General features: G+C 43.4%; 1 protein-coding gene across 2 annotated transcripts in view; it reads left to right on the top strand.

Annotated features, from left to right (window-relative positions):
• The window catches only part of arfgef1 (ADP-ribosylation factor guanine nucleotide-exchange factor 1 (brefeldin A-inhibited)), a 46743-nt gene that overhangs the window by 12686 nt on the left and 16699 nt on the right, over positions 1-17358 (top strand). Inside the window, exons 2-13 of one of the 2 annotated variants that reach the window (XM_068732233.1) lie at positions 3057-3087; positions 6199-6361; positions 6517-6663; positions 7536-7715; positions 8197-8250; positions 10459-10852; positions 11636-11749; positions 12776-13023; positions 13490-13623; positions 15471-15705; positions 16715-16814; positions 17211-17350. In XM_068732233.1, coding sequence (XP_068588334.1) covers positions 3057-3087; positions 6199-6361; positions 6517-6663; positions 7536-7715; positions 8197-8250; positions 10459-10852; positions 11636-11749; positions 12776-13023; positions 13490-13623; positions 15471-15705; positions 16715-16814; positions 17211-17350 — 1940 coding nt within the window. The remainder of the gene's footprint in view (positions 1-3056; positions 3088-6198; positions 6362-6516; positions 6664-7535; positions 7716-8196; positions 8251-10458; positions 10853-11635; positions 11750-12775; positions 13024-13489; positions 13624-15470; positions 15706-16714; positions 16815-17210; positions 17351-17358) is intronic. The other variant, XM_068732235.1, reaches the window with a different exon arrangement.

Genomic DNA, 17358 nt, shown 5'->3' with positions numbered 1-17358 from the left:
GAGGCAGACTTTAATGCTTGTGTTCAGTTTTCTCACGGTTCATTCATTGCAGCATATGTTCTGATCATATCACGGCTCAAATTGATAAAAATGAGATTTAACTTAATAAATAATTGAGTTTTGTATGCGAGTGTGTGTGTGTGTGTGTGTGTGTGTGTGTGTGTGTGTGTGTGTGTGTGTGTGTGTGTGTGTGTGTGTGTGTGTGTGTGTGTGTGTGTGTGTCTCTCTCCACTCGGCTGCATGTGCCTGGCTGCCGGCATATGTCTGCACTCTAACAGTGCGTGTTTGTTTTGGAACCGGTAGCTGGCAGATCACATGTGACTCCACAGCTGTAGTTTGCGGCTCTGGTCTTGCCGGTCCCAGGAGCATCCAGCACTCATCATCACTAATACCACCCGCCATTGCCATGGTTTCACCGCTCAAATCCTTCAGGTGACAATTCCTCATCAATACTCCTGACACACCCCGCTAATTATCTGATGGTTACCCCCCCCCACCCCCCCGCCTGCCTTCTGTATGATGGACTAACCGGAGGGAGAGGGACGGACAGACAGCGTTTGCTTTCGCTTCCTCTCGGGTCCAGCTCTGTGATGTCGGCCTTTGTCTGGTAGAGATAAGAGGTCAGACCGGGTCGACTGTTCACTCCAACGAACTGTGCTGATTGGTTGTCAAGGATTTCAAAGTTTGAATACACAAAGCAAGAAGATTACAGTCATGAATATTGATGGATCTCATTATGCAGTATTCATGGTGGTGATAAGTAGCGCTGACACAAGTATTCAATTCATTCATAAGTCCATCAACAGAAAATGAATCCACAACAATTCTGATAATAAATGATTAATTGCTGCAGTAATTTATTAAGCAAAAACATGTGCTGAAATGTGAACTTTTACAGATTTTCTCTGTTTTGTATCATTGTAAATTAAATACTGCTTGAGTTTTGGACTATTGGTCAGACAAAACGAGTAATTTGAAGATTTCTCTTTGGATTCTGATAACATTATATGGAATAATCTCAAAGCAGTCACAGATCAATTGATATTAGAAATAATATTTTGCAGTCGTAGTGATGAAACAAATGTCTTATAAAGACATAAAAAAGAAGCAGTAAAAGTAATCAGTAGACACTTGATGTTTAAGTCGACGCCTCTCGCTCAGGAACCAAAACCTACTGGTACAAACATGGCTTTAAGTGCCAGATTTTACCCAGAAAGAAAACAAATGTGCGGTGAGACAGTGCTGAAGAAAGCGCATTAAATAAACACAATATAACGAGAGGTTTTTAAAAAATGTCCCTACAATAAAAATCCAAAAACCAAAGCTAATATGAGAAAGCTGTCATCATTATGACAAGTACATTGTCAGTGCCTGGTATCGCTCAGCTCATCCACTTCTATATCTGCTCATCTCATCGGTTAAATCTGAGGCTTCAATACTGAGCCGGAACTTCCATTCATTTCAGATTGAATGCTGCTCATCCAATTACTCAAGAGAATAATCCTAAAATATGAATCAATAATTATAAATCAAATAATTGTAAGTTGCAGCCCAATTCTTAAGTCAATAATAATAATGTTGTGTGATACGGAAAATACATTTGCAGCTTCTAAAACGTGAGGATGCTTTTCTTTTTTATTTCACTCTGAATTTTAGTATATTTGGATTTTGGACTATTAGTGGGACAACAAGAGACATTTAAGGATCTTGCCTCGGGATCTGGGACATTTAAAAAAATAATCAACTGCCTGATTAATGAGTAAGTCACACCATTGTATACACACACACACACACACACACACACACACACACACACACACACACACACACACACACACACACTCTCTCGAAACTAACCGACGAGCCAGACTTGGGTCAAGGCTCCACGATCCCACTCAGTCTGTCTCCAAATAACGACATGAAAAGATGACAAGATCACATGTGATCGGATTTCATGTTGGGTTTGGATCCACAGGGACTGCATGTATGTAACAGATGTATAGATCGACGCTTCCAAATCAAAAACGACACTTGGCTTTGCTTCTGCTACGCTGCCTGTCCCCCTAGTACAGTATAACGCGTTTGAAACCAGCCTTAATGTAATTCCACCGAGTGTTGAGCGCTAAATATTCTCGCCAAGTGGATTTCTTTGAGAGGACTGTGAGCCTTCCAGCAGTGAAATAATTGGGCTGTCATTGCATTACTGGTGTTTTTTTTCCCCTAACCATCACAGACCGATTACCACTGTGTTTTTAAAAAGCTTCCTCATTGAAGGCCCCCTTTTAATGTCTACTACCAATTGGCCTCTATTCGGCTCTCTCTAGCTCTTACTTCTGCCTCTCTATCTCACTCATGCTTCCCTCTGTGTTTACGGCTCTTCTGTGCCAGCGCTCAGCAAGTTCAACTGCTTTCATGCCTGTAGATCTGTGAAATAAACAGAAATGTTGGCCTGGCTCGCAGACGCAGCGCAGAGTGAAATAATGATTACATTTTTTTTGGAGTGGGGGCCCAGCTGCAGCTGAGGCAATACATTAGCCCATTAGCTCCTTTCTGCGCTGCGGCGATGGGGCGTCAACAAGACCATCGCCATGACGACACAGTGAAACTCCGGGCAACAACAAAAACTGCACTCATTTTTCTTCTCGAGTACTTTTAATTCAAGTGTGTGTGAGAACTCGCTCTACTCTTGCATCCAGAGTACAAAACATGTCAGACATGTGCGGTTATATGTAGTGTAAGGTGTCAGCACAGTGTGTAGCCTAAATCCTCTGGGAGGGGAATTGGTGGAGATACACACACACACACACACACACACACACACACACACACACACACACAGCTTCAGCTCCCTGAAAGGCTCCAGAAAACATCATCTGATTTGATGTGCTGAGAAGATTTTCTGTCCTTCATAAAGAAGTCTCATGCTTTGTGCTGCCATGCCTGACATGTGCTCTACTCCCAACAGTGTCATAAACTGAATAAAATACTGCAGAATTTACATTCCTTTACTAACTTAACATCTCTTCCCTTTCTTTTTTTCCCCCCCCTCTTTTCAGAGGAAATCAAGGAGGAATCAGAAAAATTAAGGTAAGCAGTTGATTAATTACTTACCACAATACGGCATTAAGGGTCATTTAATTGGTTTCGTCTCTCTTTCTGCTTGTTCAGTCACTGTAAAATTCATAGCTCAACTGCAAGCCTCTCTGTGCTTTCTCCTGTGTTCAGACTAGTAAAGGGGATTAGAACTGTGTGTGTGTGTGTGTGTGTGTGTGCGTGCGTGCGTGTGTGCGAGTGTGTGCGTGCGTGTGTGCGAGTGTGTGCGTGCGCAGCCTCTAGTGTGTTTTTGTTTGTGTCTCTTTGCCCGGCCTGTTCCCAGCAGCCCCTTGTCTTCTCATTAATGGCTTTCTTTACGAACCCCTGCCTAATGCTGGTGTGTGTGTGTGTGTGTGTGTGTGTGTGTGTGTGTGTGTGTGTGTGTGTGCATGCATATATACACACACACACACACACACACACACACACACACACACACACACACACACACACGTTTGGTGGTCTCGCGTGTGGGCTGCCAAATAACGTGGGCTTGGAATGAAACGTAGCATGATCGCCACCTCTCCTCTTCCCCATCCCTTCTTCCTCCTGCCGTTTCCTTTCCTCTCTCACACACTGTCCCCTCCCTCCTTCCTCCCTCCATATTCACCGCCCGTTATCTCTCTCCAGCTTTTCCACTCACTCCAAATTAGCATTACCAGGCAGTAGCCAACTTCATCCGATTTTTAACCCTTACGGTTAGAGCCGCTAGATCAAAGACAGATAGATGTGGAAGCTGTGCTCAGCCAACCACACCCAACGCGCACGAATGCCGCTGCTTTGGGATTCATCTCAGGCACTTTACAACTCTCAGCTATTTTTCCTGTTCTATAGATGCAATAGTCTCGCAGTGCTACCCAGGAATACAAAATACACTTTTTTTTGTGTGAGCTTGCAGTCCTATTCAAATTGTTTCCCTTTGTGTATGTATTCTGTAGCACAGTCGCAAACGAGGCCAGATTTAACAAGGACATCTTTAACATCTCAACCGTGATGGGCGATATCCGTCACAGGATATGTAATCACTCTAGATTTAATACATCTCGATATCATAGATCTGTTTTTAATTTCATTTAGAAACAATTCATGTAGTAGATACAATGATCAGATGGCACTGAGCAATATTGTCAGGTTACATACTGTGATATTTAACATTTAGATATTGATATTTAGAGATATAATGATGTGGGAATCACTGAGGGAAATGCATTCAAAATAAACGGTGAAGTGAATGTAATTACCAAACATACAGAATTATTTACTGTTCATTTTATTTAGCTAAAAGACTCGCTGTGTCACCACCAAAAACAAATACAGTAAAAGGCATAGCTCCACATTTGGGGAAATCCCGTAGCTGTCAATATCTTAGCTTAACACAAAGACTGGAAAACGGGGTAACAGCAGTTAAAAGGTAACAAAATCCACCCACCAGCACCAATAGAGTTCAGCAATTACCAAGTTTTATCTTGTTTATTCAATCCATGCAAAAACCAAAGTGCAAGGAGGACACATCGGGGTGTTTTGGGGTGTTTTGGGCGACTATGTGCTGGACTTTTGCCACCAGGCGCTGGGACTTCCTGGAGTCTTATCGCCACTGTGCGGTTGCCAGGCAACCAGTGGAGACTCCAGGTGGTAATTGATCTTGTCAGCTTACTCTTGAGAAGAAAGCAAATACGCATACATCCGAATTACAAATACTAAATTATTTCTTCAACGGCTTGAAGAAGACGGCGCAATACAGCACCGTTGAAAGCTCTGGAGTAAGGGGACCTTGAGTGGAGACGGGGTTATGCTTGCTAACACCAAATATTGAACATTTAATCACATCGTGTCGTTGATATTATATCGACTTACTCGCATACAAGTCTGGTGACGAAAGAGGTGCTGCTAAGCTGTAAATGAAGCGCCCCGCTGTGGCACCAGGGAGTCTTTGATGTAGACCTCACCGTCTGACTAAAGCCCAAGTTAATGGCCATATTATGCTTATTAAGCAGGCTAAGTGTGACGTCGGTGTGATTATAAGGGAGAGAGCGGGCCAGCTGACGTTAAGCAGGGAGTCCAGGAATAAGCCGGAGGAGAAGAGCTCTCCCTGCAGACACACAGCAGCTGAGAGCGATGGAGACTGGGTCAGACCGCACAGATGAGCTCAATCACAGCTGCACTTTGATGTTGTTGTCCAAAAAGGTTTTGAGAAGGCTGTAATACAGATGTGCTATATTTCTTCTTCTAAATGTCTGTGTTTGTATATTTGCACTGCAGTTATTCCTCTTTAACCGGTGGTACTCGATGCCTGTTTCCTCTTCTGTTTTCAGATAGCTCTTGTAATACTGTTTTTGTTCCCTTCCTTTGCTGAGCTCTTCTCTCTCCCTCTCTTGATCGCACTCTAATTCCTCTTTAATTCGTGCTACTCGATGTTTCCTCTTTTGTTTCAAACATTTTTTTTTCTTCCTCTCCATGTCCTTTACAAGGCACTTCATCCTTCCTCTCTTTTTCTGTCTCTCTTCAATATTGTGCCCCACTTATAATGGGTGAGGTCGTCCTTCTGAAAAGAGCCGGAATCATCCTTTTCTATTGCCAAGAGATAAACAATGCAACCCCTCCTTCTCTATCTCCCTCCCTCCCTCCCTCCCTTCCCCTGTTCTCCTCTTATTCCAGCTAGTGCAGTCTGGGTGTGGTGGCTGTGCTTGGGGATGCCGTAGACACAGGGCTGCTGAGAGCAGCAGTCCATATTTTATGTCTGTGTCTCTGGTCTTAAAAAATTCAGTCTGTATCGTTTGATGTAAGACCAGGAGATGCTTTGTCAGCATGAACACATGGCAACGCCTGAATAATAAACCTCTGGGATTAGTACCCCTCCCTACAAGAGACCAAGTGAGGCAGTTGAAGCAGTCAGGCGCTACATTGAAGTCAGTGTAATAAAGATTTTGTTACTCTGCATTTTCCCAGAGGAACAGGATGCAGGGAAAGACATTAGAGGTTGTTGAAACACACCAATCTATACTCTCACCGTGTGAGTGTGTCACAGATTTTTTTTTTTTTTGGTGGCTCCAGTTGACGGACTGGTACTGCTGTGTTCATCTCATCTCATTTTGTTCTGTATTCTAGTCCTAGTCCGCCCAGTGGAGAAGGCAAATCGGGTTCCAGCACTTTACCGCCAATCAAATCAAAGACCAACTTCATCGAAGCCGACAAGTACTTCTTGCCGTTTGAGCTGGCATGTCAGTCCAAATGTCCCCGCATCGTCATCACCTCGCTCGACTGTTTACAGGTCAGTGGCAGGACGCGATGGACTGCAGATCTCTAAATGTTTCCTCTGAGATCTCACGACTACCTGAAGTCATGTTAAGAGAGAATGTAGACGAAAAGAAAAAGCCTTGCAAGTCATATTGTGTGCTTGTTTGCGCATGTTTTTCTGCCTTGTAGAAGCTGATAGCGTACGGCCACCTGACGGGCAGCGCCCCGGACAACACGGCCCCGGGCAAGAAGCTCATCGACAGGATCATCGAGACCATCTGCGCTTGTTTCCAAGGGCCGCAGACGGATGAGGGCGTGCAACTGCAGATCATTAAGGTGCGCTGCTGTCCTCGTCTGCCGAAACATCGCGGTTCAAAGAGTCTTTGGGAAGCTTTAACTCGCCGTCGCTATAATAATTCAGAAAAGCAGATCACCGTATTGTTGCATCACTTTGATGCACTGTCAGTTCATTCATTCACAACATTATAAGTAGCTGCTTTTTAAGACAAGAATTATGTTTGTGTTGAATCAGTACGTCGTTTGAAAAGACTCATTTAGTTGATGTGCAATTATGTTATAAATGTGATTATTTATTTGGAGATGAGCCTTAGCTAGGATATTAAAGTGTGAAGTGGAGAACGCAGTACTTTGAAGACACTGTACCCATTCTCCACACCAAGTAAAGACTATTTGTAGTATTTTTACGTATATATATATATATATATATATATATATATATATATATATATATATATAAACTTCCCTCGTATGTATGCATGTATGCTCTATCTGTTAGTGACTCACACTTGCAGTGTCATGGAAGTGTGAACCAGGTCCTGAGCAGCTGAACTCTGAGCTGGACTTGGCAAGATTCAAGATTCAGGGCTGCTTTTGAACATAACGCTGACGTGTAACATTTCCAGAGCTTTTATGGAGTGAAGCACTCATGTGAAAAAGGCCTTAGAGACATATTTTACGAAAGGATGAGATCACAGGTTAAAACCAAGGCCCATCAGAAAAACCTGAATGTAAAGTAGCATAATATAAGTTAGAAATGATCAATTGTGTAATAATAATGTATTCTGCTCTAGAGACGGTACCTTCAACCAATCGCATGCCTCTCTGCGCTGACTTAATGTCAAACAGTAGTATATACTTTTGTCATCTCTGCCACTTTGACACCATCGGTCTTCCCTTCTGTCCTCCAGGCTCTGCTGACAGCGGTGACTTCCCAGCACATAGAAATCCACGAGGGCACTGTGCTGCAGGCCGTCCGCACCTGTTACAACATCTACCTGGCCAGCAAGAACCTCATCAACCAGACCACGGCCAAGGCCACGCTCACACAGATGCTCAACGTCATCTTCGCGCGCATGGAGAATCAAGCAGTATGTCCAACCCTGTGGAAAGATTCACTCACAACACATAATGCTGTTTGTGTAGAAAGACGCACACAAGTGAGAGAGAGGGCAACTCCTCCCTTGAGCCGTTTGACTAACAACAGCCAAAATGTGTTTATTAGATAAAACACATTTTTGCGAAACTATAAAAAAAATCTAGTTGTAGTTTAAAGATGGTGCAACCAATTAAAAGTAACCGGCATGGGGTCATTTCGGATTAAATGATGATATGATATCGGATAATATAATGAAAGACATTATATTCTGTGGGAAAGCTTTCTGCTTGATGGTTTACTCAAACCACCTATTCCTGATTTCATTAAAGTCTACTGTTTGCTTTGTGTCCAGAGGGACGATGTTGCCTTAAAAAAAAAGAAAAGAAAAGCTTGCTCTAATGTCATCTTTTTCTTTTTGAATGACACTTTTCCCCCTCCTCACCTGCCTCCCACCCTTCCTTTTGGACACATAGCTTACAAATCACAAGCTATCTTGGTCTCTGGCCTCCAGAAAACGTGACCGCCAGGTAAAGCGTGCAGGACTGCCGTGACTTGCCTGATCAGAACTCTCAAACTCTTCTCTGTGTGTCTGTGTTTGCGCTTTTTCCTCCTCCCCCCCTCATCCGTTCATGCACTCATTCGTTCTCTTCCTTTTTTTGCTCCGACACTGCACAGGAGCAGGTATGCTGTGTACTTCTTCCACCATATGCTTGCGCTGTGGCTTTTTTTTTTGTGGACTTGCCTACAAATCATCACGCTTTTTCCCCGCACCAACTTGCATTTTAGCTCGCACTCACACCTTGAGCGTGGAAAACGTTTTTCATCGCAGGTCAGCTACGCCTGTCTCGTTCCTGACAGCTTTTTTGTTTTGTTTTTGTTTTCTCCTCTCTAAAGCTTAATACGGTTCTTTTAGAACAATGAGCGACCGGTATTGAGTCAGACGCAGAAATATAAAGAAGCGGTCAGGGGCTAGAGGTGGAGAGACAAGGCAGACTCTGAGGCAGAGGCCTGTTATTGTGTCGTCACCGCCTGTGTAGTGTTGTGCTGCTGCACAGGGAGATCTGATCTCTGTGTTTGTGTGTAGATGTATCCTCCTGACTGCAGCTCAGCGTGGTATGATCACACACACACACACACACACACACACACACACACACACACACACACACTCTGTTTGTCTGTGGCTCACTCTCACACAGACTCAGCCTTCACTATCCCACTGAGGTGGCATTTAAATAATGAGCTTAGTTTGTTTGCGCTGCCTCGCCTGTCCCCTCCAGCTTTAGGTGCGTTGTCTGGCCTTGTTACCGTTTCTCATTTTCAATACTAATTGTTTCACTCGGAATGTGCGTCATTGAATTGAGTTGCTTACGTTTAAAATGTGACAATAGCAGCGGCCACATTTAATTAACGGCTTCCGGAAACGTGGTTTTTAAAACAAGAAGCAACGGGTTTGATTAAAAAGGAGTTTGTGTACAAAGTTTTCCGGTATGCCTTGTTTGAGAAACAAAACTTTCTGTATAAAGCAGATTGTATAATTGTGACTTGTGGCTAGAAAGGGTGATGAGACAGAATACTGACACCTTCAGTGTCCCTGCGCTTGGCAGACTCATACTGTTAATTACAGTTATTAATTGAAAAGCTAGTCTGCTGCAAATGGAAGGATCGTCATCTATCACCCCTGTTTTGTAATTGTGTCACACTGTTTATATTTCCATCTGTAACCCATACATCGCTTAAGTCACTGTGCTTTTTCCTCTTCAAGTCCCTCTATGATTTGTATTACATTTATGCCCAGCAATTCTACAAAAGCACTTGGATTGAACATGCACCATGGGCTGTTTTTGATTTAGCTTGGCTGAGAGAACTTCCACTGCTTGTAATTGTTTGCTCTCTTTTCTTTGGCACTTGTATCGGTGTTGAACTGTGCATATGAGTACTTTCCACCCCTCTGAGAATCGGCAGTAGAGATGCCAAACTTTACCTCTGCCATGATGCAATCTATTATCTGAAATAACACTCTCGCGCCACATATTCTTGCCACAACCGTGTGCAAATGTCTTGCGACCCACTTTTAGCTCATGACCTACCCAGCTAAAGCATAGCAACACTTTCCAGCACTTCGTATCAGAAGCAGTGATACATGTCAGGCATGACGCATCAGCCAGGACACGGCTGTATGAGCCATTTTCCATCCGAAACACCTTCTGCCACCAGCGACTGAAATAGCCCCAGTTCACACCAGCCAGCATGAATCGATTCCACAAAGTTTGTCTCATCGCTGTTTTAGTAGCATGTCCTACTTCTTCTCAGTGAGTGCGTTTTCATATACATTTCCAAGAGCACGCATCTAATGTATGCTTACACACTGTAGATGTTAGAAAAGAATATGAGAATGGTTGTCTTTGCTCTCTGCTTTGACATCTGGGAGTGTTCTTTGGGTTCAGTGAGCCCTCAGGGAATCTAAACTTGTAACTGCTGTTATGAGTTTGTTTACATACTCTTAACCTGTCTTTTTCTGTGTGTGTGTTTGTGTCTTTGTGTGTGTGTGTGTGTGTGTGTGTGTGTGTGTGTGTTACATGTGCCTATTCTATGAATGCTGTTGTTTTTTGTGTGTATCGTCTGTGTATGTGTGTTTTTGTTTTTTTATTATTTTGTTTGTGTGTGCGTGTGTGTGTGTGTGTGTGTGTGTGTGTGTGTGTGTGTGTGTGTGTGTGTGTGTTCGCCCCTCACAGCTGCAGGAAGCAAAGCAGCTGGAGAGAGAGCGGCACCGGCAGCACTCCCCGGTTACCCAGCACACCGAGCCAGACTCCCCCCAGCTCCAGGCTCACATCCACACGCCGGCCAAGGGTCTGTCCCAGGAGGCCAACGGGGCCGTCACCCCTCCAACCCCCGGCGTCACCATCCCATCCATCCCATCCACCCCGTCCACACCCTCGACACCCGCCCCGGAAGGCAGCAGCAGGTCTGTGTCTGGGGAGCAGGAGGAGCAGAGGGAGCAGGAGGAGCAGGGGGAGCAGGGGGAGCAGGGGCCCGTCTACGAGAGCCCAGATCCAGAAAATGGTTCTGATTTCTGCGTGGCTGAAAATGAACAGACTGAGGCAGATCAAGCCACAGCAGCAGCACAGAGTAAGACTGCGTACAGGGAGTTGTTTTATTGTCGTATGTTCTTACAAACTGTATCATGATTTTCCTTTATTTTTCTCCTTTTATCTACCATAAAAGACAAAAGTACTTTAATAACAGTTGGTTTGGAATTGACCCTCCACATGTTACAGTATGTTCTTCCCCAATATCAAGTTTTAACCAGTAAAACATTTAAATATTCAGAAGACACAAGACAAATGCTATTTACTTTAAACTAATTAGAGCTCCACACACACACACACACACACACACACACACACACACACACACACACACACACACATACATACTTGATAAACAGCCAGAGAAATGTTTCAGATCACATATATTAAACATTTCATATTTCTTGAGCTTCATCTACATTCTGGGCTGGTTGTGTTTGGTGATAAAAAAACATCTTGTGTTGCACTGAATGACCTGAATATGCTCTGTGCAATTTCATTAACAGAAAAGAAAGCCTCCAGAACCACTGTTTACTTTTTGCCAACATTTGATACCACATCCAGAGCTACAATGGCTCATTCATTCACTGAGCGAGCCAGTGTAGAATAAATATGAAGAGCAAGGATTAAAAATAGTCTGTCACTGACATTGTAGCTTTATGGATGCTGGCCCAGAATGCACTATGCTTATAGCGGAACGGATGAGTTGATCGCCCTCTGTGCCTTTTAGTCAACAACTGTGTGTGTGTGTGTGTGTGTGTGTGTGTGTGTGTGTGTGTGTGTGTGTGTGTGTGTGTGTGTGTGTTGTTCGTGTGTTGTTCAGATGCAGAAGCCCAGCAGAATCCAGAGGAGGAAGAGGAGACGCCAAACTACGAAGAAAAAGCCCAGGAAATCGTGCAGAGTATTTTGCAGGAGGTGGTCAATACTGTTGCAGGAGGTGAGATGTAATCTGTATGCGGTAAAAAACTATATATGAAATTAAAAAAATGAAAGTTATTATTCTCTGAGTGTCCTAAACTCTTTTTATTTATGAGCACATTGGGGTTACTAATGTTGTACTAACTCAACTATTTATGAAACCCACTGTAATGCATCAGTCAAGTGGGTGTGTTTGTCATGGTGCATGATAGCAGCAGCTCCTATGAGCCCTTTTCAGTTTGCTCACCCTTTGTTTGCTATAGAATAGAAGAGAATACAGGTTATGTGGATTTGCTCTCCCCCACTAAATACTTGTGCAAATTTGCACCGTTTTTTGTGAGTGGGAGATTTTTTTTTTTTTAATGCAAAACTGACCCTTGCAAATTTAACCAGCAGAATGCTCTGTGGAATCAGCGAATGGATTAGTTGAGGTGACACCTCAGGTGACAAGCGGACTGTGCTTCCAGGCCGGCGTCCCTATTTGATAGATAACAAGCACCTCTCTGGGTACAAAATGTGTCTGAAGTCGAAAGTCTCTTAACCCGGCCTTCTGCTGAGAAATAAGTTACCGGGAAGCTATCATTGTTGGTAATGTCAAGCTCCCTGAAGTTCCCATAGATGCTGACAAAAAAGAAGGCAAAGCACTCTGTCTTTGTGTGCAAAAAAAGCCTTTATTTTTTTCTATTGCAGTAAAAAAAAAGAAAAAAGCGTCATTAATTCATGCACACAAAAGAATAGTGCTTTGGCTTCCTTTTTACAAATACACTTTTACCCTTGAGCTGCAATTTTACAAACAAGCTTTAATGGTCGGGAGGAGCAGAAATGCACTCTAGTATCCTGGAAAGTCTCTTAGATGCTGTTCAGCATGCTGTTCACCAATGTGCTGTTTTCTCTCTTTGTACTTGACCGGAACATCATGACTAACCCCAGATCTAGGTCTGAGAGTTTAAAGCTGCCGTGTCAGTTATGTAACATGTTTCAAGGTATTGAGAATAGAGATTCAGGTGTCACCCCTATCTCCTCCCCTGCTCTATCGTCACCGCAGGACACTGCTTGGACCCCACGAACCTCTGCTCTGACACCAAGGAGTCTGGCGGCGAGGGCGAGCCGGCGGAGTCGGACCCGGCTGAAGCGGTGATAGAGGGCACCCAGAGCTCCCTGGAGGACGAGGGCACCCTGGGTAGCGACAGCGAGCACGTCCACGCCAACGGCATCCCCGGCACGCCTATTTCTGCCAGCTTCACCCCCTCGCTGCCTGACGACAGACTCTCCCTCTCGTCCAATGACACTCAGGTGAAGGACGGACCAGAGTTATTACATTTTTGTTATAAGTTCAAGTCAAAGTAAAATCTAGTGGTTCAAATTAAAATGACACAGCAGTTACATTTTTAATGTGTTACGATTGTTGGCTGGAGTTCACTCATGTTTTCAAAAATTTTTAACTTTGTTCATGATGTAACATTTTGGCCCTGCTGAATAGCTCTACTGTCGGAGAGTCAGAGGAAAATAAACTGCATGATTTAATCAAAAGACAAAATAATGAAAAAGACTGTCAACACTGTGAGGACCACTAAATCATTTTAAGCTGTATGAGAAGTCCCCGATCATGATTGATTGCACGCCTCAGTAATCAACGTTAAACACATCTAATAGACCTGGAGGCTTTTATTCACACACTTCTTACGTTTAGTCGTAGAGACTCAGTGAAAGAAGATGTTGCTAACTGCTCGCTGAGTTTACTGTTTTTGTTCCTCTGTAGGAGTCGGGAGCGGCGCCGGGACAGCCGCCAGGCGCAAAATTCTCCCACATCCTCCAGAAAGATGCCTTTCTTGTCTTCCGCTCACTCTGCAAGCTGTCAATGAAACCGCTGTCAGATGGACCACCCGATCCCAAGTAAGAGTTCAGTACATGTAGTGTGCAGCAATGGATTACAGTATTATTAGCTCTTTTTGGAGCCCTTGTGAAACACGTCCTGTATTCCTTTAGTTATTATTCAGTGTTAGGTATAAGAAAGGTTGTGAGTCACGGTTAAGACGAGGATTCTCCAGTGATTACTGTCGTGTTTTGATAAATGGTGATGAAGGAGACAATGAGACGTCGCTCAGATTTTTCTGAATCACTTCCTGGTTTCATGAATCCCCTCTTGAACTGTTTCCCTTTTTCAAAGCACCAGAAAGGAGGAAAATAAATCTGCCATCGCTCAATATTACTTCTGACCATGCTCTGGTTTGCCAAAATAGAGGCATCCGATTGGCTCGTCCTGATAGCAGTAGCTTTTGTGAAACAGGATTTCCTGCATCTGGTTTCTGTGTATGACCTACACAGAAACCAATCTTTTCAAATCTTCAATAGCGTTGGAAAATGAATGTGGTGGAAATGCAAGAGGTGTGTGTGTGTGTGTGTGTGTGTGTGTGTGTGTGTGTGTGTGTGTCTGTGTCTCTGTCTCTCTCTCTCTCTCTCTGTCTGATGAAGGCCACGTCAATTTCCTCAGCACTGATGCGTCACGTCACTGCCAGACAGAAACCTTTTACTCTTCTAACAAGGCTGCACAGCCTGATGTTTCACTCTCTTGTCCCACACGAACACACACACACACACACACACACACACACACACCTACACTACAGCACACAGGCGAAAAAGCTGCATTTTTATAATTACCGTAGCTATCAGAAGGTACTTTGTATCTTCACGGTGGATCAGAGGGCACACATCTGGTCTCTAAATGGATTATCATGTGCCTGTGGTGATTTATAGGACGGAACTGATTTTTATATTTGTCCAGGTGCTCAAAAGTGTCAAAGTTACATATGTAATGAATATGGATTCATCCTCTTGAAAAAGGCCACATCAGACTTTTGTCAAATATGACAAAATGATCTCTGTGTAGTCCTTACAGAACTCTGTTCAGTTACGTCATTATGGTTTAAAAATACTTTCAAAATGATATGAAATGAAGTGAGATTTTGAGTAATTGGGCTCCATTAACATGTGAGCCTCTATAATTCCCCACAAACCTCCTGTTCTGTTGAATTATGGGTAATGTAGTCATTTGTACAACTTGGATTTAGATGCATCTGTGCATCTTATTTTAATTTAATTTATAAATGTAAAGTATATACATATGGTGTTTCACGTTTAACAGTTTCTCCTAAAATCAGGACATATTACTGCTGATATTGTTCTCTTTTAATTTACCACTAGTATGCATGTGTGTGCTTTGGTAGAAGTGGCCCCTTTAGAGGAAGAAAAAAATAAAAAACGTCCATATTTTTGGGCACTTGCAGAAGCAATAGAGACACGTTTGTGTTGTGCCACATAAATCCTACTTTGTCTGCTTGCCAGAGATGGAAGACATTGCAGAGGCAGCCAATCTCGGCATATAAAGTAGCTGAAAGTATGTTTTTTGAGCTCCAGTTTTTCTGTCCTGCTGCTGCAGAGAAGCAGTTCAGACAAGCTGAGGCTCTACACGCAGAGGAGCTTTGATTTATTTGCCCTTGCATTTCCTTGATGGCTGTTGAAGATTTTTAACTCTCAGATAGAGAAATAAAGGATGATTTGGTCTCGGTGTGCATCACGCTGCTGTTTCTCTGAGGTGTAACTTTTCTTGAAGGACCGATAATTTGCCTGTAACTGCTTAGTTTTAGTGAGACGTCTTTGTTTTTCCTGCTGAATGTATTCTATGTCTGACATGTTTACGCTCATCGGATCGGACAACGTCTTCTCGCATCTCACCTCAGGTCCCATGAGCTGCGATCGAAGGTCTTGTCCCTCCAGCTGCTCCTGTCCATCCTGCAGAACGCCGGGCCCATCTTTAAGACGAACGAGATGTTCATCAACGCCATCAAGCAGTACCTGTGTGTGGCCCTGTCCAAGAACGGCGTCTCCTCCGTGCCCGAGGTCTTTGAACTCTCACTCTCCATTTTCCTCACTCTGCTCTCCCACTTCAAGACGCACCTCAAGATGCAAATCGAGGTAACGTGCTCACAAAAGTGTTTTGTGTTCATCAAGAAAAATTCAGGTTTTGTTGACAGTTTCTCTGACTGAAAGTTTAAAGGTAATGACAAAGATGTGAGTAGCAATTTCTCTGCTGACAGCCTGAATAGACCTTAATGCGATGACGATAAGACGCTACGTTTTTCAGGCTTTTATCAGGCTTAACACCTAAGCTTTTTTTGTACTTCTATCCTACTACAGACTATAACTCTGCCCTGTCAGCAGCTGCTTCACCGTAATCAGATATCTTCAACTGAAAGCTTTTAACGTGATGCAACAAAGGCCGTCCACGCTACCAATATGGCCTACCGGCTTACTGACAGCTGTTACCTGCCGCTGTCGTTCTTCAGCAGTGTGCTCTCCGTGTGTTCAGTTTCTTACTTTCAATTTTTCCCCAGCTGTATTTTGATTCACATATGCAGAGAAAAACCTGACGACCCAGTTGGCTTATTACAGTAGCTGTATTTATACATCCGCCCACCACTTCTTGATGGGATGCATACGTTTCGCACCTTCTCTGGCAGCTGACAGTCTGAAATGAATGACTTAAGTGGAAAGCTTGCAAACATATTCAACACAGCAGATTACAGTTACAAAAGCAGCACTGTGAAGTTGTTAATTTGTTCTTTTCAGAATCTTTCTCTGTTTAAGAACACCACATTACACAACATTATGACACTGACAGTCTCGACTCCATTAGTCAATGCAGCAGGCAGCTGACACCAATGATGGAATATGTGGTTTTTCTCAGAGTACTGTAACATTCTTGCACCTCAGTGCAATCGAGAGTTGCACCATGACGCCCTTTCTGTCATATTTTCTTTTTTATCATTCTGTTTGAGTTGGTTCAAAGTTTCTAACGCATGACCACCTGCTATATTTGCTTTGTCTACTGAAGTGGGTCGTGTGGGCTCCCACAGAACATTGTGTTATCTGGGCCGTGCAAGGCAATTGATGGTGTTTTTGCCTCTCCCGACTCTGTCCTTAGGTGTTCTTCAAGGAGATTTTCCTGTACATTCTGGAGACGTCCACAAGCTCCTACGACCACAAGTGGATGGTTATACAAACCCTCACAAGAATATGTGCAGGTTTGTGTCTCTTGTTTTCATTTTGTTCTGTTTTAACATCGATTGTTTTGTGTCATTTTTTTTAATGAGGTAATAATGGAGGCTTCGGAGAGAAGCTTCTCGTACACATGAACCCGATGTTGCGCAAAATACGTGCCAGATAAATATGTTGTGGACAGTATGAGAAAAATAATGTTTTTTCAACATTAAAGCATGTTGACATGTTCTAGTAGAAACTCCAAATTACAAGTATGAACCTGAAAATGAGCATGTCCCCTTTAATTTCATGATTATAACCTATAATTATTAACCTGTAATTATTTATGCTTACTTGGCTCCAGACTCCATAAAGGCTGTGTACACAGTCTATATTTGTTTCATCGATTCTCACTGATGAACTCCATCTGTCTCTCTCAGATGCCCAGAGTGTGGTGGACATCTACGTGAACTATGATTGTGACTTGAACGCTGCTAACATATTCGAGCGGTTGGTCAACGACCTCTCAAAAATTGCGCAGGGTCGCGGAGGCCACGAGCTCGGAACAACTACCCTACAGGTGCTCTA

This window comes from Cebidichthys violaceus, unplaced genomic scaffold (assembly GCF_023349555.1).
Source record: "Cebidichthys violaceus isolate CVI_PGR_0920_01 unplaced genomic scaffold, fCebVio1.0.p SCAF_58, whole genome shotgun sequence".
NCBI classification, from domain to species: domain Eukaryota; kingdom Metazoa; phylum Chordata; class Actinopteri; order Perciformes; family Stichaeidae; genus Cebidichthys; species Cebidichthys violaceus.
Note: the sequence above shows the minus strand (reverse complement) of the source record. Positions and strands in the feature narration are given on the sequence as shown.